The sequence below is a fragment of the Pinus tabuliformis genome, chromosome 3_2, assembly GCF_031772625.1.
Source record: "Pinus tabuliformis cultivar Carrire ecotype Pingquan chromosome 3_2, CPIR1, whole genome shotgun sequence".
NCBI classification, from domain to species: domain Eukaryota; kingdom Viridiplantae; phylum Streptophyta; class Pinopsida; order Pinales; family Pinaceae; genus Pinus; species Pinus tabuliformis.
Window position 1 is genome coordinate 62569298 of NC_142302.1, and position 24113 is coordinate 62593410.

A 24113-nucleotide genomic window follows, 5' to 3' on the forward strand; every position below is an offset into this window, starting at 1 on the left:
CACTGTCAGATGCCCTTGGAGATAGGCCCTCTTCTGATCCTTCAGGAACTGGAGAAGGAGGTTGGGGTGGAGGAGCATAAACCACCCTGAGCTTGCACTCCTCAACAACCTTCCCATCCTCCTTAATAAAAAACTATCAAAAGTTCAAAACAACAGAAATTGGATCTCAGAGCTGAGAACTTAATATTATCAAAATTCCTTCTCTGGATTGGAGGTGCCCTACTTTCCTAGGTAAACACTCTCTGTTCAGGTTGACAGTTGGAAGTTGGAACTCAGTATGTTCAGCAGAAGTCCCTTCATCTTCACATAAATCATGGTTTGGCCCTTATGTTGACCATGTCTTCTTGAATCTGCCTTATATTTGAACTACTAAATTCTAATGCTCTCATCCATGACCGAAGAAAGAGTTAACTGTTAAACAACAGTAGGGCAGCCAAAAGAGGTGCAGCCCTACAGAGAAAAATAAACCCCAGCACAAGTACACTAGAGAGAGAGAAATAATCCAGATTCCAAGCACAGGGTTCTGCTTTTATTGAAAGGCAACATTTCTATATGTTTACAACTTTACTGACATCTGTCTTCATTTAATTTTTTAAATTTCTAGCATATTTTAAATTTTTGGATCATTTTTAAATTTGATTTTTTGTTGTCTTTCACAGGAGCCACAAATTAAATAGAAGCCAGACTCCAAATCTTAACAGAAGCCACAAATTAAACACAAGTTCAAAGCAACAACAATGCCGAGAGAGCGGGACTTTGCTTGGGCTTATTGTGACAAGATTCCCGGAAAATCCATGCTCCTTTGTAAATTTTGCAAAAAGGAATGTAGTGGAGGCATTTATAGATTCAAGTTCCACCTTGCACAAATACCTGGCCATGATATAGGTCTTTGCGGCAAGGTTGACGACAATGTCAAATACCAAGCAGCCTTGGCCCTTGATATGTTAGAGCAGCATAATGCCAAGAAAGCAAAGCAAAATGCTGAAATAGGAACTGTTGGAGTTGATACTTTTTCTGCCACTAGCCCCATGTCACCTCAATCTGTTGAATCCTCAATGCCATTCCCAAGTTTTCCACACATGCCTCCAAGGCCAAGTCAAACTCAAAGCCATGCGAGTCCTTCAACTCCTTCCTTCAACACTGGAGGTGGAAACATAAACACCTTTTTTGCTCCCCGCACAAAACCCGGTTCCCAACCTACCTTGGATGGCACTGGTTGGAAAAAAAATATCTATAGTCAGGCAAGGAAGGCCATTGCTAACTTTTGGTACTATTCTGACATACCTTTCCACTGTGCCAGAAGTCCTTATTGGCAAGCTATGATTGATGCAATTGCTGTTGCAGGTCCAGGGTTCAAAGCCCCTACATCAGAGAGCCTTAGGACAGATATGTTGTTAGAGAGTGTTGAAGATGTCATGCTTGTGCTAGCTGAGTTTCGTTCATCATGGGTAGAAACAGGGTGCACCATCATGAGTGATGGATGGACAGATTAGAGGAATAGAACTTTAATAAATTTCCTTGTATCTTGTCCCGCAGGCACAATGTTTCTCAAATCAGTGGATGCTTCAGACAAGGTTAAGACTGCCCAACTTATCTGTGAAATGATGGAGGAAGTCGTTCAAGAAGTGGGAGAAGAACATGTTGTACAAATTGTCACCGATAATGCAGCGAATTATATGGCTGCTGGTAGACTTTTTGAGATGAGGCACCCCATTATTTTTTGGACCTCTTGTGCTGCCCATTGCATAGATTTAATGCTTGAGGACATTGGTAAGCTTCATTGGATACATGAGGTTGTGGAGAAGGCAAAATCCATAACCAAATACCTATACAACCACACTATTGTCCTAAACACTATGAGAATATACACTGAAGGTAAAGAAATTGTTCGACCTGCAGTGACTAGATTTGCAACAAATTTCATATCTTTGAAATCTGTGGTTGAGCAAAAGATAAATCTGAAGAGGATGTTGTTGGGACCTGAGTGGATGGGATCTAAACATTTCAAGACCCCTGAAGGCATCGAAATTGCTGCATTTGTGTTTAATGATGGCTTCTGGAAAGATGCCGAAGAGATTATTGCTGTGACGGAGTCCCTTGTTAGAGTTCTCAGGTACTTCAAGTCTTTTAACTTTTTCATTTTTTAAATTTCATTTCAAGTTTCTTTTTATTTACAATGTTTCATATTTCTTTAAATTTGGATGCTTGAACTTTCAGGATGGTTGATGGTGACAAACCCGCTATGGGTTACATTTATGAGGCGATGGATATCGCAAAGGAGGCCATCAAAAGAAGATATGGGGATGATGAGACAAAGTATATGCCTCTTTGGGACATTATAGATGCACATTGGGATAGGCAATTGCATTCCCCCTTACATGTTGCTGGGTACTTCTTAAACCCACAATATTTTTATGATAAGAGAAAATTTAATGAGGATGGGGAGGTTGGCAGAGGACTTATGACATGCGTGGAAAGGTGCTTCCCTGATCCAGAACAACAAAGTCGTGTCTTTTCCCAACTACAAGATTATAGGGCACCATCTAAATTGCTTGCCTATACCAGTGCCATAAGACAAAGGTCTAAGATGTTGCCAGGTACCCAGCTTGAAGGCTTCATCAATTCATTAAATTTGTTTAAACTTTATTTTGTATGTTAAATGTTTTATTAAATTTTCTTTTCTTTTTAAGTTTTTAGTATTTACTATTTACTAATTTAGTACTTCTAGTCTTCTACTCACAAACCCTTACCACTTGCTAGGTCTTTGGTGGCAAAACTTTGGTAGTGATACGCCAGATTTGAAGAGATTTGCCATTCGAATCTTAAACCAAGCATGCAGTGCTTCAGGTTGTGAACGCAACTGGAGCATGTTTGAGAAAATACATTCTAAGAAGCACAACCAATTGACACAAAAACGCTTGAATGACCTTGTATTTGTCCATTACAATCTACGACTTCGCAACAAACAAATACAAGGTGAGATTCGAGAGCTTGAATTTGAAGGTTTCATAATCTAGTTCGTACTTTAAAGTTTAAAGTTCAAACTTCAAACTTCAAAGTGAAATTTTAATTCACATTTCAATGTCTCATGATAATGACAGGTATGGATCATTCACCAATCGACCTTGAAGAGATAGATTTGCAAGCTACAAATGCGGCAAACTGGGTTCAATTAGATGAGCCTCCTCTTTTAAGCCTTCATGACTTGGAGAACTTTGAGAGTCAAGCAAGCGAAGGAGTGGAAGGAATCGCTTCTAGTTCTCACTCTTAAGAGTCTTAGACTCTTAGTTGCTGATTTTTTTTCTGATTAGTATGCAGTTTTTAACTTTTTTGTAAACTTTTAGAAGCATATGCTTCTAAGGACTCAAGACTCGGTGCTTTGGATCATGTGTGGACTCATAACATATATGAGATACTTATTTATTCATGATATTTTGGACATCTATTGATATTATGCATTGTTTGGACATGCCTTTACCCAATATTAATGAAAAATGGTTTTTTTAATTCAATATATGTGTATATTTTTATTTAAAGAATTCAACGATTTTTTGCCGATTTTTTCCCGATCCAATTAAAACTCTTCGCTCTTTTGCCTCGCCGATTTATTGCCGATTCCGAGTCTGGTAACATTGGTTGATAGGAGGTAGGATCCACGAGACTAGAGTCAAAGTCCCTCAACTTCTTGAGATTGGTGATCATAGTAGTAGTCATCAGCTTGGAATTCATTATCCCAAATTTCTGCAACAACTTGATGATGTACTTTCCTTGCCCCAAATATATCTCCATAGGTCCCTGCGATACTTCTAGACCTAGGTAATAGCGCATCAGTGCTAGATCCTTCATTTCAAATTCAACTGCCAACATCTTCTTGCATTCTTGAATTCTTCGCTCCACACTTATGATGAATAGATCATCCACATATAGTAGAATAATGACGGGCTCATCATTCACGACCTTGATGTAGAGATTCAGATCAGCAAAACTCTTCACGAACCCAATTCTAAGTAGATATGCATCCATCCTTGCATACCATGCCCTAGGTGCTTGCTTCAAACCATATAGGGCCTTCTTAAGTCTGCAAACATGAGAGTCCCTGCTATTAACTTCAAAGCCTTCGGGTTGTTCGATGTACACTTCCTCATCAATGGTCCCATTCAAAAATGCAGTCTTCACATCCATTTGATGGATATTCCACCCCATTGTAGCAGCCAATGAAACCAACAATCTAATGGTAGTGTACCTTGTTGTAGGTGCAAAGGTTTCTTCATAATCAATGCCTTCCTTTTGAGAGAAACCCCTTGCAACAAATCTTGCTTTATACTTGTCTATACTTCCATCAACTGCATGTTTGATCTTATAGATCCATTTAGATGTGACAACCGATTTGTCACTAGGTCTAGGAACGATTTCCCAAACCCCATTCTTCATGATGGATTGATATTCTTCCTGCATTGCTTTCTTCCAAACCTCTTGATGCGCAACTTCCTTGAATGTAGATGGTTCGACTTCAATCAATTTTGTCATATATGCAGCATAACCAGAATATATCTTTGGTCTCTTTCTTTCCCTAAAGGTTCCTTTCGCAACTTCATGTCCTTCAACATCTTCCAATGTAGCTTTCAACCAATTTGGCCTCTTCCTTGTGGTTGGGATGACCACCAATTGAATAGGCTCATTTGGTCCTTCTTCTTCGAGATTTGTAGTAGAGTTTTCATGATGAACTACTTCTTCTTCAAATATGGGAACTTCTTCATCATATGAATCAATAGGAATATCCTTTGATTTCTTGTATGCTTGATTTTCATCAAATATGACATTCCTGCTTACTTCAATATATCTTCCTTCCTTGATGTAGAAACTATATGCTTTGAAGAGAGACTATATCCAACGAATATTCCCTTGATACTTATAGAGTCCAAATTCTTTCGCTTGTCTTTCGGAACATGGATATATGTTGGACTTCCAAAGATTCGGAGGTGATCCACACTCAGCTTCTTTCCTATGAATACTTCTTCAGGCATTGTATTATCAAGACTCTTATGAGGACTTCTATTTTGAATGTATATGGTTGTCATCACTGCTTCTCCCCATAAGAACTTTGGTAGGTCTTGATCAAGGAGCATAGTTCGAATGCCTTCTTCAATTGACCTATTCTTCCTTTCGGCTAATCCATTGTGTTCGGGATAACAAGGAACAATGAGCTCCCTCTTAATACATGTTTCCTTACAATATGCAATCAATTTCTTAGAAGTATAACTATATTCCCCACCACTGTCAGACCTCAGAGTTTTTATCTTTCTTTCGGTTAGGGTTTCCACTTCAGCCCTAAACTCCTTGAACTTATCAAATACTTCATCTTTTGTTTTGAGGAGGTGGAACCATGTCTTTCTAGAATGATCATCAATGAATGTCACATAGTAGAGAGGACCTCCAAGTGATTTGTCAGACATGGGTCCACAAACATCGGAATGGATGGGGTCTAATATCTCTTTAGACCTAGTTTCACTATTATGAAATGGCTTTCTTGTATGTTTTCCCAAAGAGCATCCCTTGCACACATATTCATGATCTAACTTCATATTAGGAATACCATGAACAAGTTGACTAAGAGTAGGGATGACCTTATAATGTAGATGACCATACCTCCTATGCCACAACACAATGGGACTTATTTCCAAATGAACCAAAGCTTGAGGAGGTGGTATAATGACTCTATAAAAGGCTTCCTTCACGGACTCCAATAACCCTAGCTTTATCGATGCTAGAGTCTTTTCCCCAAACCAATTCTTTTCCATCAACAAAAGCAATTATTTTCCCTTTATCTTCTAAACAAGAAATAGAAAGCAAATTCTTTTTCAAACCTGGAACATATATAATGTTGTTGAGGTGCAGCTTCGATCCATTATCCAGCTTCAACAATGTTGATCCCAAGCCTCTAACAGCATAGCTTTTGTTGTCAACCAATTCCACTGCATGAGAACATGGCTCCTTTGATAGTGTATGAAGTTGTTTACTTTCCCCTGTCATGTGTCTCGATGCTCCACTGTCAATGATCCATGCATTGTCATCATTAAGAGATCCTATAAGGGTAGCCAAGAATCCTTGACTTTTGACCTTGTTGAACAAGAAGTAGATGACCTTCTTGATCCAGCTTCCAGTAGTGTTGATACCCATTCTTATGTAGTTAATCATAGAGGGAGAATCCATGTCAACAAAGAGATCTTCGAGTCTTCCTGACCTTCGCTCTAAAACCATGTTGGAAAATCAAAGTAGTTATATTACGGTTTGATTCTCCTTTCTTGATAATTATTTGTGAGTGTGTTGCCTTCTTGTACTTCTTTATTATCTTATCTTTCATCAAGCAATTACCATATTATGTGTGTATGAAGATCACAAAACAAGAGACACAAGATGTAGGAACTTGTTGAGACAGATTATACATTGAATCTATTTGGCTCAAATATCTTGAGTTCAGTTTTAAGAAGAGAGGTTCAAAATGTAAAAGAAGTTGAATGCCTCATCAGTGTTGAAGAATAAAGATAAATTGTTATTACTACAATGATTTCGAAGCAAGACAAGGAAAATTAAGGAATTATGGGATAACAAACCTGTACCCTTCTTTGAAGACATTGCTTAGTTTGTATTCAATAACAAGATGTTTTGAAAAATTCTTTAAGTATCAATGCTATTTGTTGAACCTTGCAAAATGCATTACGTTTGTTGCTAACATTGATTAAGCCAGAGTGTTTAAGTACTTAAGGATTAGACATATTTTGCAAATATGAAACAAGGATGTTCAGCCCTAGAATCTATTCTTTGCAATGAAAAGTATCACTAATATACATTTGAAGAAAGCACACCTTGATGAAGTTAGTATGACAGAGAGGTCGAGTCCACTTCAAGTTTGAAAACCAAAAGTATGATGGGTCATTTGTAGAACTTATCATTTCTACCAGGAAGGATAGTCTTTTGAGTTGAAAAAATCAAAAATCAATGATCAACTGAAAATACATATTTGCGATAGTATCAGTATGCTCTCTTGAGAAAGATATCTCGCATTTATTGAGAATTCTTTATAAGTCTAGTATATCCATATTTGTTTGCTGAGATAAGGAAAGGAGATTTGGCACATTACAAAGACTCTTGGTCTTGCAAAAAGGAGTTCTGAAAAAATAGGGTTTGTAAAGCCTAGATTATTTTTGAAGGATAATGAAGTTCTAGGGCTTGGAAATAAAACCTGTACTAGGCGTTTCTGCTAAAAGGAAGAAACCCTAGATTATGTAAGGAAGGAATGATATCATGTTGATGATGAAGACAATAATATTAAAGTTACAAGATAGATGCAAGAAGACAAAGATCAAGAGGGCATTGACATTTCCCTATAATCCTCAAAAGATAAGTATTTTATCTCTCTTCTTTTATTATTATTATTGTTGTTGTTTTACTCTCCTGTCTTTGTATTTTTTGCTTGGTTATAATTGTTCTTTCATGGCCTCCTAGTGAGAATTGCAGGTACATGTTGAAGACTACCAAGACTCTGGCAACAGATGAAGTGAAAGAACAAATCAAAGATTGTGACAATAGGAATTTCCCAGAATCGATAATCTATATTAAGAGATATTGCACTAGATGAGATCCGAGCTCAGAGGGAGTACGCAGATTAGCAAGTTTACCTTGATTGTGCCAAAGAGAAGTCAATAATGGCTTCCAAACAGATCTACAAGATCTAGAATTCAGTGGATGGCAGCATAGACAGGTACAAACCGAGAGTTAAGAACAGAAGGTTCTCCCAAAAAGAGGGAGAGGATCATGACAAGTGGTTTGCTCCAATTGTCAAGTACACTTCTGTTAGAACTATTATCATTGCTTTGAAAATTGCACCAGGTGAATGCAGAGATTGCTTTCCTCAATAAGTAATTGAGGAGGAAGAAGTGTACATAGAGCTATCTTAGGGCTTTAAGGTGCATGAGAATAAGTCATATGATTGAAAAAGGCTTTGAACAATCACAAGCAGACACATTGCGCTTGGTTGATCCTATTTGATTTGTCTCTGATGGAACCAACAAGACTCTCGTGTCAAAGGAAGCAGTTGAGGCAAAAAGAATTGCCTTTGTAACAATAGGAGCAATGAAGAAGCCTTGTTTTGGCTTCAGAGGGAGTTGACCTCTAAGTTTGAGATGATGGTCTATCAAGCTAAGGGAATAGCCAAAATTACCACAACAAGATATGTTTCAATGTGAGGGAGCAACCAGTAAGGGTGATAGGAAAGCAGTTGTGGTGATGAATCCAGTGAAGGAAACAAATCAGTTTATGATTGATCCAAGGCATGTTGCTCAACATGTGTTGGAGTACCAGCAATGGTACAGTTGGTCATGGCACAGTCAGTTATGGTTTGAAATATGTCTCAAACAGTGAAGTATAGTTACAGATTTAGATTCAGCAGTGTTGAGCAATGAAAGGATTCATCAGGATATTGCTTTAGTTTGGAGTCTGGACTCTATTATAATTCCTTGGACGAGCAGGAAGCAGACATTTGTCGCACTCAGTATTGCGGAGGTTGATTATAATGCAGCTGGATTGGCAAGTTGACAAGCAATATGGCTTCAAAGGCTACTTGCAGGATTGTCTTGATTAGGTGCAGGTGACGACCATGAGAACAATTCGAACCATAGTGAGATCCAGCATTGCAACTTGGTACAAAAGGAAGTAGTGTGGCTTCAATGTTATTCTATAGTAGCAGATTGTTGGCAAAGATCCTGTCACGGGATGAAGCCTACATATACTTCAGGAACAAGCTTGGACTTCTTAAGTGATGAGATAGCATCATGAATTGACATTCCCCCTATGTCAAGTATATTGACCCGAATTAGGCAAAATGGTCCGGCAGAGGACAATCATTCTTCTTGTGAAGTATGTTGACGCGAATTAGGAAGAATGGTCTTGGAGCATTAGGCCCCAAATTACTCAGGTAGAATGTGGCCTTTGACAATTCACCATATGTCAAAGATATTCACCCGAATGATTGTGAACCAAGAGTAGTTTGTATACCATGTGTTAGATAGACTGGAATTATGGTGACTAGTTGATGCTAAATGATATACCATGTGTCACAATTGGTGACAAGATTATGGTAGCTTGTTGATGTTGTTGGTTTGCCATGTCTCACAATTGTTGACACAAGTATGGTATCTTGTTAATGCTATTGATTTACCATTTGTCACATGTGCGAAGAGGACTGAGGAAGAGGTTGAGTTTCCCAAGGAAGATGATTTTCTATGGCAGCCAAATTTGTCTAGTATTTGACCAACGTTGACCAGCATTTTACCTCACACGTGTATTATCTGGGCACATTTCTGATCAGTTTCACTGCAGTTGACCAAATTCCTGAGGCAATTGCAGGAGGTCAAATTTCAGCCTGCTTGACCAGAGTTGACTAGCTGAGGCAGAAGGTCAAATTTCTATCTGTTTGACCAGGTTTGACCTTCGTGGACTTTATGGTCAGTTTGACCAAGTTTGACTCGCAAAAATCATATTGTACATTTTTTGAATTGAACAATTTCTCCTAAAAAAATATTGTTGGATTTTTCCCTAGTTAGGGTTTTCGCATGTAAAAATTTTTGTCTCTTAGTGCTTGGCTATCTCTTTATGATCCTATTGTCATTATTGCATTACAGTTGAGATTTTCTATGTATAATTTGCTTAATGATATATGTGATATAAGTAACTTGATTAAGAAATCATTAGAAAGTAATTATTAAATTAGAAGATCAGATTTCTCCCTAAAAATAGACATGGTATCAGAGCAAGGTTAAGAGAGTAGCCACCAAAACAAGTGATATGGACCTCATTTGAAGAGCAAGTTAAAGACATAGGCCAAGAAGAAATTTGTATGGCTCATTGTATGAAGAGCAAGGATCAAAGTTTAAATTATCTTTGTTTTGATCTATCACTGAGACACAAACTCAACCTAATTTGAGGTCTATTCTACGACGAACCTGAACATGTGTTAGGGCCACAGTAGCACTGTGAAGGCTGCATCCTGAGCATCAAGTTTTGTTATATCTGAGGCAAGAATGAGGCATGTTCTGCAGCCTTTCCTTCACAGAATTCGGAGACATCCATTCTTTATTCTAAAAGGTTGATTTGTGGCAAAATTAAGGACCATCTGAAGCATGTGTCTCAGACCTGTAATAATTGAAGTTTCGTATCTATACTGACAGCAAACGTAACCCTTGTCTGAGGAAGATTTCAACCCCCATTCGAACCTAATTTGGCCTTGTCTCTAAGGTAAAAATCCGGCCCTGTATTAGGGTGGAACTGGAGCATCTTTGGCCTACTTTGAGGCCCATTCTTTTTGTTGAGAAATGCATTAGGGCAGCATTAGAGAAACTTATTCTTGATTTCTCTAACTTGACATTTACCTATGATATTATATTTTTCTTTTGTTGATTATATTAGTGTTCTTATCATTAAATAAATGCCAAAAATACAAAATGAACACCAGATGTAGGCACTCAGCTAGCGAAAAACCCCTATGAAGGGGAAAACCACGTCAAATTCTTCCACTGGTAGATTCAACTCAAATTAAGACAACCTGGACCTTTTGACCAAAAACATAGACTCCCTCCATCCACCAAGTCAGCCTTCCATCTGATTAGGTCAAACTTCAGTCAGAATCTTCAAAGGTCAACATGAACCAGTCCTTCAAAAATCTTGGTCCCTTTTGTAGTCCTGAAGCTTGACTTTCCAACTTTGGCACTGCAATTTTCTTCAATGACAGAATGTGACCCATTTCAGACTTCCTTTTCTTCTTGCTTGGCATTCTTTTAATCTTGTTATAGAATAGTCTCTCCCTTATGTGGTTTGTACTTCTTCTTTTCTTCAAATTGCAGATCGAATGTCTTAAGTGGATGATCTTCACAATAGGTCGAATAGCTCCCTTATATATAGTGGTTCGATGCTCTAATATGAGGTTGACTTGACAACTTGTTTGAGGCCGACTTGAAGGGTGTGGAAGCCGACTTGGTGGAGTATAAGACACAAAAAAATAACTTTCTTTTCTTAACATAAGGAGCCCAAGAAGGGTCTAATACATTTGACTTTGACTATTGACACAAACCTAGAAGCCTTCAATGGAGGCTTGACCTAGAAACAAAATACATAGAGCATGAAACACATGCTCATAAAATAAATTTTCTTTTATAGTAATTTTTCTTTTTTTTCCTCTTGACAAATAGATTACATAATGACTCAAATACAATTATGAAGACCGATACTAGTTACATTCTTCAACACTTTTGAGACAAAATTCAACCTCCCTCGAGACTTTTCTTGAGACCTAGTCCAAGTTTAGTTGAGGCCTGTTTTAAGGCTCCTATGAAGCTAATCAACTCTGAAGTTGATGCAAATTCTAAGAAGGCTAACGCGATTCAAATTCCAAGGTTTCCTGAGGCATAATGAGTTTTAAGACAAAGTCAAGGTCTTATCAGCAAAAAAGGCATATTCGATTTGTAAGTACCGTAATCTTTGTCTTCTTATGTAGCAAATGGTATGGATATGCTTTGTGTAACTCTTTTTAGCATCGAGGTTAATAAGATGAGGGCAACTATGTTACTTCATGATCTTGATAAAAAAATTTGAGATAAAAAGGTTAAGTTGAAAATACCTTGTATATGTTGTTGAAATTAAAATAGTATTGGTTGAGATCGTGCTAGTACTTGATCCCTGCCAGATCGAATTGGTATATGGCAGAGTTTTTTTAGATATGGCCATTTTGATCATTTGAAATTTGATCAAAAGGTACATCTTTGATTGATCCACCAAGGAAGTTTCTCCTGAGCCAAAGGGAGTTGAGGAGAAAGGCTCCTTCATATCGAGCAAAAAAAGAATATATTTTAAAGTATGAAGTTTTTATAAAGATGGAAGACCTAGAAGAGAAATTGGAAGTTACAACCTGGATTAAAGTCCTAAGGGTTTGTGAAACCCTAGAACCAGACCTATTGACTTAGTTGCCAAGGCTTTGAGGTACATGGGCAAGAGTATCATATTTGTAGACTTAAGAAGTTTTTGTACAGACTGAAGCAGGCTTGGTATTCTTAGATCGATGGATACTTGATGAGTCTTGAAAGTGAGCCTATGATCTTATATGACTTATCTATGACGAGAGCAGAAGAACTTACGTTACAGAGGGAGCAACCCAGGAGGAGGATTTGCTTCTGCCATAGAGAAAGTAGTCAGGATTACCACAGGAAACTTTGTTTCAGAGGGAGTTGACCTCTGAGTTCAAGATGATAGATCCTAGTTTAATGCACTACCTCCTTGGTAAAGGGAAGTATACTATTGAGATCCTTCAGAGATTTGGGATGATGGATTGTCATGAGATTGAGATTAAGATTTGTCAAAAAGATGGAAAGTCTCCAAGAGCAATACACCTTCTATGAGTCGACCATGCCAAATAGCAACTATGCTTCAGTGACTAGAAAGGTTTCAATGTCAAAGGAAGCACCCAGTCAGGGTGACCAGAGAGCAGCTGTGATGACGGATCCAGTGAAAGAAGTCAATCAGTTTATAATTGAGCTGGGGCATGCAATGCAACATGTGTTGAGGTACCGACATGATATACTTAGATATGAATTGAAATGATGAAGTACAGCTACAAGGATATACAGATTCAAATTGTGCAAAGCGTGCAGAAGACATGAAGAGAACATCAAGATTTTGCTTCAGTGTGGGCTCTACTATGATATATCTTGGATGAGTAGGAAGCAGACATCAATCGCACTTCGCACTACAAAGGCAGAGTATATTGCAACTAGTATCGCAGGTTGTGAAGTAGTATGGCTCTGGAAGTTGCTCGCAGGATTGTTTGATCAGGTGTTGGAGACGGCCATGATGACAGGTCAAGGCACATTGAAGTACCACTATATTCAAGACATGGTACAAAAGGGAGCAGTGAGGCTCCAATGCATTTCTATGGATGAGTGGGATGTTGATATTTTCACAAAACCTCTTTTCGAGGATGAAGTTTGTATACTTCAAGGACAAGCTTAAAGTAGTTGAGGATGTCTCCCTCAATGAGAAAGAGTGTTGATTGCGTAGCATCAAGGGCAAACATTCTCCCTAGGCCAAAGGTATTGACTAGGTTGCCATGTAATGTGGTTAGGAAGAATGATTCAAAGAGCATCAAGGCCCAGAGTGCTGCCCTGGTTAGAAAGTTTTGACCATATTGCCAAGAGATGCTTGGATAGTGGGTAGAGTGAGTGCCTTTAGCATTGGGCAAGTGTATTACCATTTAATTGGCATGTAGGAATGGTAATTGGCACAAGGTTTCACCATTTTTGGTCAAAGGTATTGACCTTGCTACCAGTGACGACTTGTTGGGTTGGTGGCCCAGGACTAGTCTTGTTGACCCCCGTTAAAATAATCTGACCATATCGCCAAAAGGGTATTTGGCTAGTGGGTGACTAGATCCATTTGCTAAAGGGATTTGACTAGTAGGTGACTAGATCCTTTGCATGATGTTGATGCAGGATGCTTTCCCCATGAAGTGGATGGATACATTAACATAGTAGGCTCATTAAATATTTTCTTAGGAAGGAGAAATTTTTTTTTCAACAAAGTGGACATCTAATGAAGTGAAGGTGAATACCTCCCTAGCTAAGAGGAAGTGTTGTTTTTGGGTAGTTGCAGTCAATATTCCCCAGCTACTCAAGTCATCCCTTAAAGGAAATTTAAATTTGAATTTTTGAAATTAAAATTGCCTCCAAAAGTAAGGTCGGCCCAACATAAGCAGACACCACTTGGGGCCCTCCTCATTTCATCACTCACTCACATCAAATATTCTATTTATCTCACATGTGAGAAGAGGACTAAGGAAGAGGCCGACTTTCCTGAGGAAGATGATTTTCTATGGCAGCCAAATTTGTCTTGTATTTGACCAGAATTTTACCTCACACATGTGGCCGCAACAGTTGACTATTTGACCGAGATTTTATGGCCATGTTTCTAATCAGTTCCACAGCAACTGACCTAATTCCTGAGGCAGTTGCAATGCCATAAAACCAAGCACCATGGAAATGAAGCTAGGAAGACCAGCCATCACTGTCCACACACTAGGGATCTAAGACACACTCTCACATAAAGATCATCCCACGTGGCTTTAGAGGGTTTTAGATTTGCATTCCTTGGGTTTACAATGGTGATGCCAAAAAATGAATATGTGCATATATGTACCCCTGCTGAAAGAGGGGTAACATGCCCCATTAGCTTGGACCACTCACCCAAGGACATAATTTGGCAAGATCTTAGTGTTTACACCTCCATCATGAGTGCAGATGACAAGAGCAATTAGCCCCCCTTCTTTCTAAAAGTGTTTATTTTCTTTTCTCTCCACTTTTTCTAGCTATGCTTTACTATTACTTATTTACATTAAAATTAGATATAAATTCTCTTTTAATATTCTCTTTGCTAGGAGATGTAACGTGCACTTAGTTTATAGTTGTTAGTGCATGTTTAATCTCAAATCCCAACGACTTATTTTGGTCATTCAGGGGCACTAGTAAATATAAATTATATATACTCAATGAAAGTTGAGAGTAGGTCACCTCAGAAGTTAGAACACAATAGAATGGAACATTTTCATAAAAATGAGAAATATAAGCTTAAATTTGTATTGTGATTGCTTTTATATTTAAGTGGAGAATCAAAAAGGATGATAAAAATGCAACCAAAAGTTATATAACAATGAATAGGTGCGTAGATAAGGTAGAAGGGAAAAAATAGGAATATTTTTCCTCCTAACCATAACAACATCATTGTCTCTAACACGACTTACCATGAGCCAAACTACTTCATGGTTTGATTCAAGATGCTCCTCTTCAGAAATTGTCAATTCAAGACAAAGAGTCTCCATTTATAACAAATGTGAAGTGATGAGTGGATATATTTAAAGTGATTAAAAAATGATGATTGAGTGCAATGTATTTGTAACATGCCATCCTTCTTAACAAACAGTTACAGTCTCTAGCGAAGATCAACCCATATCACTTGTAATATTTTATAACTGTTCAAGTATGATACAATTCTGATCTCTAGCTTGAAAATTATTTGGCTGTGAATTATACATGGCCAACCACTCTACTCCGTGAAGCTCACTTATATCTTAGAATTTCCATTCAAAAAGAAAGCTAGTTAACTGAACTAGCAAGAAATTTACGAAAACTTACATGTCCAGCATAGTAAGCTCGAATCTGGAGATCAGTATCAACTGGCACTGTTTCTTTCAAATCTACTGCGGTAACTGCATGCCAGAAACAAAATGCATAAATTATAATAGAATGTTAACAAAGGAAAAATATTTCAGAATAAAACAAAGGATTGGAAAAAAAAAACAATTTGAAATTGAAATAGAGAATTGGTGGGTCTTGATTATAAGGCTTTCATCATGAAATAGAGGATGACTACAATGAAATGATCCATGCATATAACTAGATAATGAAAAATACAACACATCCAAACTAGGCATAGTTTTGTTTTCTAATACATTAACTAAGTTGAGAACAATGGATGCATGAACAAGTATCACAGTGGTTATGAAAGTTATGAAAAAGTCACCTTGCTCTAGATTTATTGTTGAGAAATTAAGGGCAATACAATTTTTCTATTTCTCTTTACTATGATAACTGCTTGAGACATTATTTTTCTTCAGATTTGATTGATATTATTAACATGTAGTGTTATCATCAACCAGCTATCAAAAACAAGAAAATCAATCATGCATAAGTACACAAGATATTGGCACCATGCCAGGGCAAAAACCTCTCCAAAACTTGAGAGGAAAAACCCTTGAACTCTTTCTTATAGAATCTTTAATGAGAAGTTACATGACCCAAACATTGACCCAAAAATGCCTTCAACATCAAATGACAATACCTAAAAATGTGTACGCAATCACATTGTTCAATTTTGCAGTGAATGAGCATGACAGTCTGCACCAAACAATTCGGATAGACTCTCCTAGCCTCTATCTATCCTCGCATTACAAGTAGATACCTCATACGCTGCCAAGGTGATGATTAGAGCTTGTCTACAAGACTTCACAAGGCAACAACGTTGACTGTCAACACAATGAAGGTAGAAGCCATAGATTTCAGAATGTATGCATATGCGTAAATGGAGTTAGGGCTCTCCTAGCCCAACGAAATCCTTGCACCTTTTCAACAGCAGTCTCCTTCTTGGGTTTGCAGCTAGAACAGCCCTTCAAACCATCCACACGGTTACATGATGCAAGACCCTAACCCAGATCCGAACATCGTGATGAGAAGCAGGCTCGATGGTGACTTCGCATGAGGGGACAGACTTCCTCACGTGCTGCGGCTACCTTCTCTTTCCTCGACCTTAATGTTGTTGCTCTTCTTCGTGAGAGAGATGAAATTGAATTGCATTTTGGAGGAGCCAAACGTGGCCTATATATAGGCTTTCCCTCTCATCCATTGAGCCAACGTGAGCTTGGATTAGGCCGACGTATCTCTTTGATTAGTTAGCTGAGCCGACGTGAATCCACAGTCTTCCTTTGAGCAGTTTTTCTTGAGTAAATCTGTGGGTACACATTTGAGTATTTCTTTGATGATCTAGAAGGACTTACATTCATTTCATTTACATAAATAATACATGACTGTCTTCATTTTTACATGACTTGTCTTGAGCTCTTAATTAGAGCAAAAATAATTATTTTTAATACAAAAATACATTGATGCAAAAATTTGACATAATGAAGATTGAACCTAGTTACACTATTTTCAACACTCCCTCTTAACTAGGCAGGTATTCATACGTACATGGCACATGGGCATTCTCAATGCAATAGTTCTCATAAGCAAAGAGTCAGATTAGTTATCCATCTGTTATAGCATCATTTCAACCAACATTGTTTCCATTTAGCAAGGCCTTGACTAACAACTCTATCTCTCACTTAGATCAGAGCACACAATGTTGGCGAGACCAATGACTGATAGACACGCATCATCATTGTCTCTCTTAGGGTCATACCCACCCAGGTGTTCTTCCGAGTATGCCCTACTAGGACTATTCTCATCTTGGGTTCCTAGCCCTCAAGAATATCGATCCTCTTGCCCACTCTTGTCTTGGATGCCCTACCACATCCTCAAAGAGTGTCGGATGCCAGATGATTACACAATCCTCCATTCTTTCTTCCAAACTGAAGACAAGAATGTCGTGTCTAACTCTCCCTCTTAATCAGGGACGAGTTCCAAGTTTCTCTTTTCTCATAAACTTGCTCGAGTTCCTTTGCTCATAGGAACTTCCCAAAGCTCCCTCTTACCCAGGGACTCTATCATCAGTGCTTTATAGGGTCTTCTAGTTGACTAACGATCCAAGACTTCGATGTCATCAATTTCTTCACATGTAGGGTTCAGCCATCCATCACTTTCCTCCGTCATGTCATTCCTTCTTTCCCAGAAAGTATCCTCCTTGGCTTTACATCTGGGGCTTCCTTCATAAGCTCATCTGTCTTCACTTTTCTTCAATAGTGATTGCTCTGGATCACAAGGTACATAGTTGTGACATCCTTCACAACTCTCCTTTCCTTGATCCTGCACACATACCCAGACTTTTCCAAGAGGTCAAACACCAAAAACAAATCACATATTACCTTTTGGTGATGGCCTTCTTTTAGTGACATCTTCTTGTAGGTATCAATCATCTTGCATACATGTTGACACATCTCCCAATGATATCTATTGTCAAGGGTCCTCATCTTTTCAGACTTCTATCAAAGTCTTCACATCATTCTGGGAGGTTTCTTGGTCAAGTCTTCTTGATCCTTTGGATGTTGACTGCCTTTGTCATGGTTGCATGTTTCACAATCTCTTTCATCCTCATGTCTTTCATTCCCAGGAGCTCTCAGAGTTCTTCAATTGTAGTCAACTACCTCATACTTCATATGAGGACATATTATGTTGATTTCATCTAGTTAAACTTATGTCTTTCCGCATCCTTTCAAAGGAGGAGATCTATTTCCTTTTGATCATGCTTGATCTATTTCACCTGCAACCATACATCATGACCTTACAATATTAAATATAAACATAAGCATACACACCTTGTTTTACCTTTGCTACTTCCTTGATTGAAAAGATCTTCAATCCCTTGGTCTGCTACATTTCTCATGTCATTGGACCATCGTCTCATGAATTCCAAAGGTTGGATTTCATGATGAAACACTTGTTGCCTTTCCTGACTAGGGGATCCTCCGCTGAGGTTTTCATCAGAGAATCTTCAAGATCTTGTATATCCCCATCTGGAAAATGCTTCCTTTGTCCTGGATGACTTCTTCCTTTCCTTTAATTTCCTTTATCTTTCAGATGATATGAACTCTTCTCCATAACCTTCCATAGTACTGAATCTTAGCTATACTAAACTGTCTTGAGGACCAAACTCCCCTTCTCATGCTTTAGTCTTTTAACCTTCAGCACTTTTGTCCACAACTTATCCTTTTTCCATTTTGCATAGGTACCATAAGTTGTTAGATGAGGAAGCTTCCTTGTCCCAAGGACACTTGACATCTTGCTTATCAAAAAAAAAGATGATTTTCTTCTTATCATCTTTCTCAAATCTCCCAATTGAGATCTCGTGAAGATGACCTTCCTTACTGCATTTCAAAGAGTACGTCTTCTAGTATTTCAATTAGGTCACTGCTGCACCATGACTGCAATCATCCTTGTTGCTCCTTCACCGAGATCATCATTGCGGTACCTTTATTGAGATCATAACAACGAGGTCTTTATGATAGCTACACCGAGATAGGGATCAAGACCTTGCCCTCATCATAGTCAAGATCATGCCCATGACCTTGTCTTCATAAAAGAACAAGATCATGATTGCTATTTTATTGTCATATCTTTACTGAGAACTTTATTGTTCTTTTACTAAGATCATCTCTGCGCTTTTAGCGAAACCATAACTATAACACTGAGATCTCGATATATGTATATACTATATATATATCTAAGACAACGGTATCAAGATCTTCTCATAATCAATACTGAGAACGAGATCATGATTTCGTTTAGGTAGTATGACTTGTTTATAATCAATATATTGAGACAAAGAGTGGGTACCTTCCTTGCACCGAGATCTTTATTGCTGCTTCTTCATTATGTCAACGATGTCTATTGAGATCTTCACTGTTACAATCACCATGATGACTGATTCATCATTATTGTACACTAGCTGAGCTTATCATCACATTAACTATGAGCATGTCAAGAGTATATTTCTAGACTGTGAGATCTTATTCCGAGACAGTGAGACTATATAAATACAGTGAGGGTTTTGAGCCCTTCTACATCATAGGTATACATTGACTGTTATGAAACAGGTCCACCGAGATTGAGATACTTACCTTCCAATGAGACTATAGTAGTTATTGTTGCTTCTAATACTATTATAATTCTGAGACTGATCATCTTTGTCACTTGTTGTTTCTGCATCTTTTCATCAAGACTGAGATTATATTCAATGATACAGTGATCATCAAGTATGCGACAGAGATATCATATACTGCGTCTCTTATGAATGACAATGTCATTACTAAGGGTATGTCGAGAGGGTATATCATCGTGATGTTAAAACTAAGACCATAATACTTATGCCAAGAACGTAGATCTGCCTCTTGTAACCTTAACCATTGTTGTTCATTGCAACAAAGACATTACTTGGATCAACCGAGGTGCTAGAAACGAGTCTTCCCACTATGGTATACTTCGAAGTCTTTACTTGTCATAATCATGTCGAGTTAGCACTGTTGTAGGATCTCATAGATCCTCTTTGCCACAGGAATACACTAACTTTGACCCCTTTCACGGAAATGAGTACCACTGAGGAGGAGAGAATTATCACTGTGATAATTACCGCATTTGTTAAGGCCTTCTAAGATGTGTGTCCAACCAAGATCTTCCTTTTGCCTTTTTTGCGCTGACCCATACTTGCTAATTGTTGCATGAGGGAGTTGATCTTCTTTACGCCCTTTGTTGAACCTTCCCTCTGATACCATGTTGAGAAATTAAGGGCAATACAATTGTTCTATTTCTCTTTACTATGATAACTGCTTGAGATATTATTTTTCTTCAAATTTGATTGATATTATTAACATGTAGTGTTATCATCAACCAACTATCAAAAACAAGAAAATCAATCATGCACAAGTACACAAGATATTGGCACCATGCTAGGGCAAAAACCTCTCCAAAACTTGAGAGGAAAAACCCTTGAACTCTTTCTTATAGAATCTTTATTGAGAAGTTACATGACCCAAACATTGACCCAGAAATGCCTTCAACATCAAATGACAATACCTCAAAATGTGTACCCAATCACATTGTTCAATTCTACAGTGAATGAGCATGATAGTCTGCACCAAACAATTCGGATAGGATCTCCTAGCCTCGATCTATCCTCGCATTACAAGTAGATACCTCATACGCAACCAAGATGATGATTAGAGCTTGTCTACAAGACTTCACAAGGCAACAACGTTGACTGTCAACACAGCGAAGGTAGAAGCCTTAGATTTCAGAACGTATGCATATGCGTAAATGGAGTTAGGGCTCTCCTAGCCCTACGATACCCTTGCACCTTTTCAACAGCAGTCTCCTTCTTGTGTTTGCGGCTAGAACAACCCTTCAAACCATCCACACGGTTACGTGATGCAAGACCCTAACCTAGATCCGAATGCTGTGATGAGGAGCAGGCTCGATGGTGACTTCACATGAGGGGACAGACTTCCTCACGTGCTGCGGCTACCTTCTCTTTCCTCGACCTTAATGTTGTTTCTCTTCTTCGTGAGAGAGATGAAATTGAATTGCATTTTGGAGGAGCCAAACATGGCCTATATATAGGCTTTCCCTCTCATCCATTGAGCCGGCATGAGCTTGGATTAGGTCGATGTATCTCTTTGATTAGTTAGCTGAGCCGACATGAGCTTGGATTAGGCCAACATATCTCTTTGAATAGTTAGCTGAGCCGACGTGAATCCACAATCTTCCTTTGATGATCTAGAAGGACTTACATTCATTTCATTTACATAAATAATACATGACTGTCTTCATTTTTACATGACTTGTCTTCAGCTCTTAATTAGAGCAAAAATAATTCTTTTTAATACAAAAATACATTGATGCAAAAATTTGACATAATGAAGACCGAACATAGTCACATGATTTTCAACATTTTTTAGTCCTCAATGTATTTGAACAAATAGATTTAAACAACCGATGATTATGACCACTGGTAATTGCAACCAGTGTATTGTATCCCTAATGGAAACTGTCATTATAAATACAAATGACTAAACATGAGATGTGCAACAAAGACCACAATTTCATATTATTGTGATGCCATAGGACTCAAGAATGTAAAAGCCCAAAGCCATCACAATTCTATAAAAAGGTCTTTGAAAGATAAAAATTGAATAATTTTACCTAAAGCATATTATACTTTTGCTAAAATATTTCACATTTGTCTGGTTAAAGGGCATATACACCAAGTGACCATAGGCAACGAACAATCTCCACCAAATTAAGAAGCCTCTTAACAACTTCTCAAGACAATTAAACTAAATTAAATAATAAAAATAATCTATTTTTAAGGTCACAGCCAAGCCTGACACCAAATTGGTGTACGAGACACTCTTGTTTGTGGGACAAGGGACACAACTCCATGCAGCGATTTCACTGTTGAAGTCTATAGAGGTGTACATACCTTTCCCTTCACTGGATTTGAACCTATAGTTGAAATTCTGATGTTCTATGTTGTAACAATCACTTATTGGAAAACTTCTATATGCTACAATATTAGTTAAGCAATTGTAGATAGAACATAAACCAAATGCACAAAGGAAGACAACCAAAAACAAAATGAGACACAAAGAATATAGGTCTGAAACCCAACCAGACTCTTCTTCTATTAGATATGTTGATTTGGGGTAGCATTGGATGTGCTCTAGCCACGAAATTTGGTGGAGAGGTAAGGGCACATGAGATCTCCAATACCTAAAAAGGGTTTGGGCAGATTCTAAACAGTTTGGGAGATATTAAAATAATTAATATTTTTAATAGAATCCCTAAGTCTAAACTTAGGGAAATTAAAATATTAATGTGAATTAATATAAAATTGTGTTAGAATGGTCCAAAAGACATGGATCAAGCCAGATCTAATCTTAGCCGTCGATTAGGGACTTAATCTCAGTCGTTGATTTGTCAACGAGAAAAGTATAAGAGGAGGCTTGAGGGTCACTTGGAGAACACACCAGAGTGATCAGTCATTCTATTCTCTAGAGCGGGGTTTGCTAAGAGAGATAGAATCAGTGATCAGTTGCAGCAAGGGGCAGTGAGTACGAGGCAGAGAGGCAGGGACAGTGCCGAGAGACCAACGCAAAAGCAGAGAGAGGCAGACACAGAGCCAAAGGGAGCCACGCAGAGGCAACAGAGATTGCACAGAGCCAGAAGGGCCTGCGTCATCCACGTAGAGGTTGCAGGAGTGACGCAGAGAGCCAAAGAGGTTGCGCAGAGCCTCAGTAGGTTGACGCAGAGGGTTTCAGGCTGACGCAGAGGCCAGCAGGGCTGACGCTAAGCTTCAGATTGTGCTGGAGAGGGATTTCGTGGAGCAGGCTTTCCGAATACCTATTTCCAAAGAGAGGTATTGCTGCCAAATTTTTTATCTCTGTCGGGTTAGCCAGTTTGGCACCCAGTGTACTCAGAAAAGAACTGCTTAATAATAAAACCCTCAGATAGTTGCACCGATTTTCCCACATTGGGTTTTTCCGGGGACATTAGTCCAAAAATAATGGTGTCATTTGTGTGCTTGTTTCTATTTCCTTCAGTTGATGATCTGTAATGTGTTGAGCATGCACTTGTATTTATTTTTAGTATTTACATGGTAAATAACTTGTTAATTAACAGAACAAGTAAGTAGGAATAAATCAGTAAAGTGCATGGAGGGTTTCTAACTATTAGACTTAGAAACTTCAACATGGTATCAGAGGGTGGTTGCAGATCATAGGAGAACTGAGGACATCAGCAGAGCAGAGCAACAGCAACAGAAAATAGTTGTCCCAAGTGACAGAAGTTGTTCCTAGCAGCAAAGCAGCAAGGAAGGGGTGACGTAGTGCCTCCATCATCAAGTTCAAGCTAAGAAGACGCTGCGCAGAGGCTGAAGGAGGCAAAGACAGGCTCACGCAGAGCCACGCAGATCCCAGGAGGGCTGACGCAGTTGGCTGAGGGAGCTAGTTTTCCAGTGTCGGGACTGCGCAGAGCCTAGGAGCTCTCACCTTTAGGTTGCTAGGGTTTAGGAGGCTGTGGGTAAGTTGCAGAGTGGAGCTGGTGGGGTACTGTAGTCAGAACAATACCTAACAGGGCAAGGCCAAGGAGGAGGGAGTTGCTACTGAGGGTTTCTAGCTGAGAAATCCGGATCAGTGGTGCAGTTGCACAGACGATTAGAGTAGGGGGCATCTCGACATCGGCAGAAGGGTTTCCAGGAGGGAAATCAAGGCTTAGAGGGAGTCACATCGAGAACTTCCAGGAGGGAAGTAGAAGAGCAGCATGGCACTACACAGAGTAAGAGACTAGGATAGACTGGACAGAGCCTCAAACTTCGCAATCTGGAAGGCCAGAATCTTATCCGTACTTGACAGAAATCGTGTCAAGCACTTCACCTTGAGGACGATAGCGATCCCAGTTGACCCAGCTGATAACGACAAGTATGAGGAGGCAATGGTGAGGGCCAAGACCATCATCCTTGACGGGGTCAAGGACCATGTAGTACCACACATTGCCGAGAAGGAAACGACAAATGAGATGTGGGAGGCCCTAAAGAAATTATACCAGCATACATCTGTGCAGAGAAGGATGTTACTAGAAAATCAGTTGCAGTCATACCAGATGAAGAAGGAAGAACTGATCGACACCTTCCTTGGTCGACTGAATGACATCCGGGATCAGCTGACTTCCATAGGGGCCACGCCAAATCAGGAATTGATGGTGAGAACAACCCTTAACACAGTCTCAGAAGACTGAGAGGTGTTTGTCCAGAGTATA

General features: G+C 38.8%; 1 protein-coding gene across 5 annotated transcripts in view; it reads right to left on the reverse strand.

Moving 5' to 3' along the window:
- LOC149179844 (cleavage and polyadenylation specificity factor subunit 3-II-like) overlaps positions 1 to 24113 on the reverse strand; it is a 392395-nt gene that overhangs the window by 304806 nt on the left and 63476 nt on the right. For all 5 annotated transcript variants that reach the window (XM_089415819.1, XM_089415818.1, XM_089415817.1 and 2 more), the window contains exon 6: positions 15228 to 15301. In XM_089415819.1, the coding sequence (XP_089271945.1) occupies positions 15228 to 15301 (74 nt within the window). The remainder of the gene's footprint in view (positions 1 to 15227; positions 15302 to 24113) is intronic.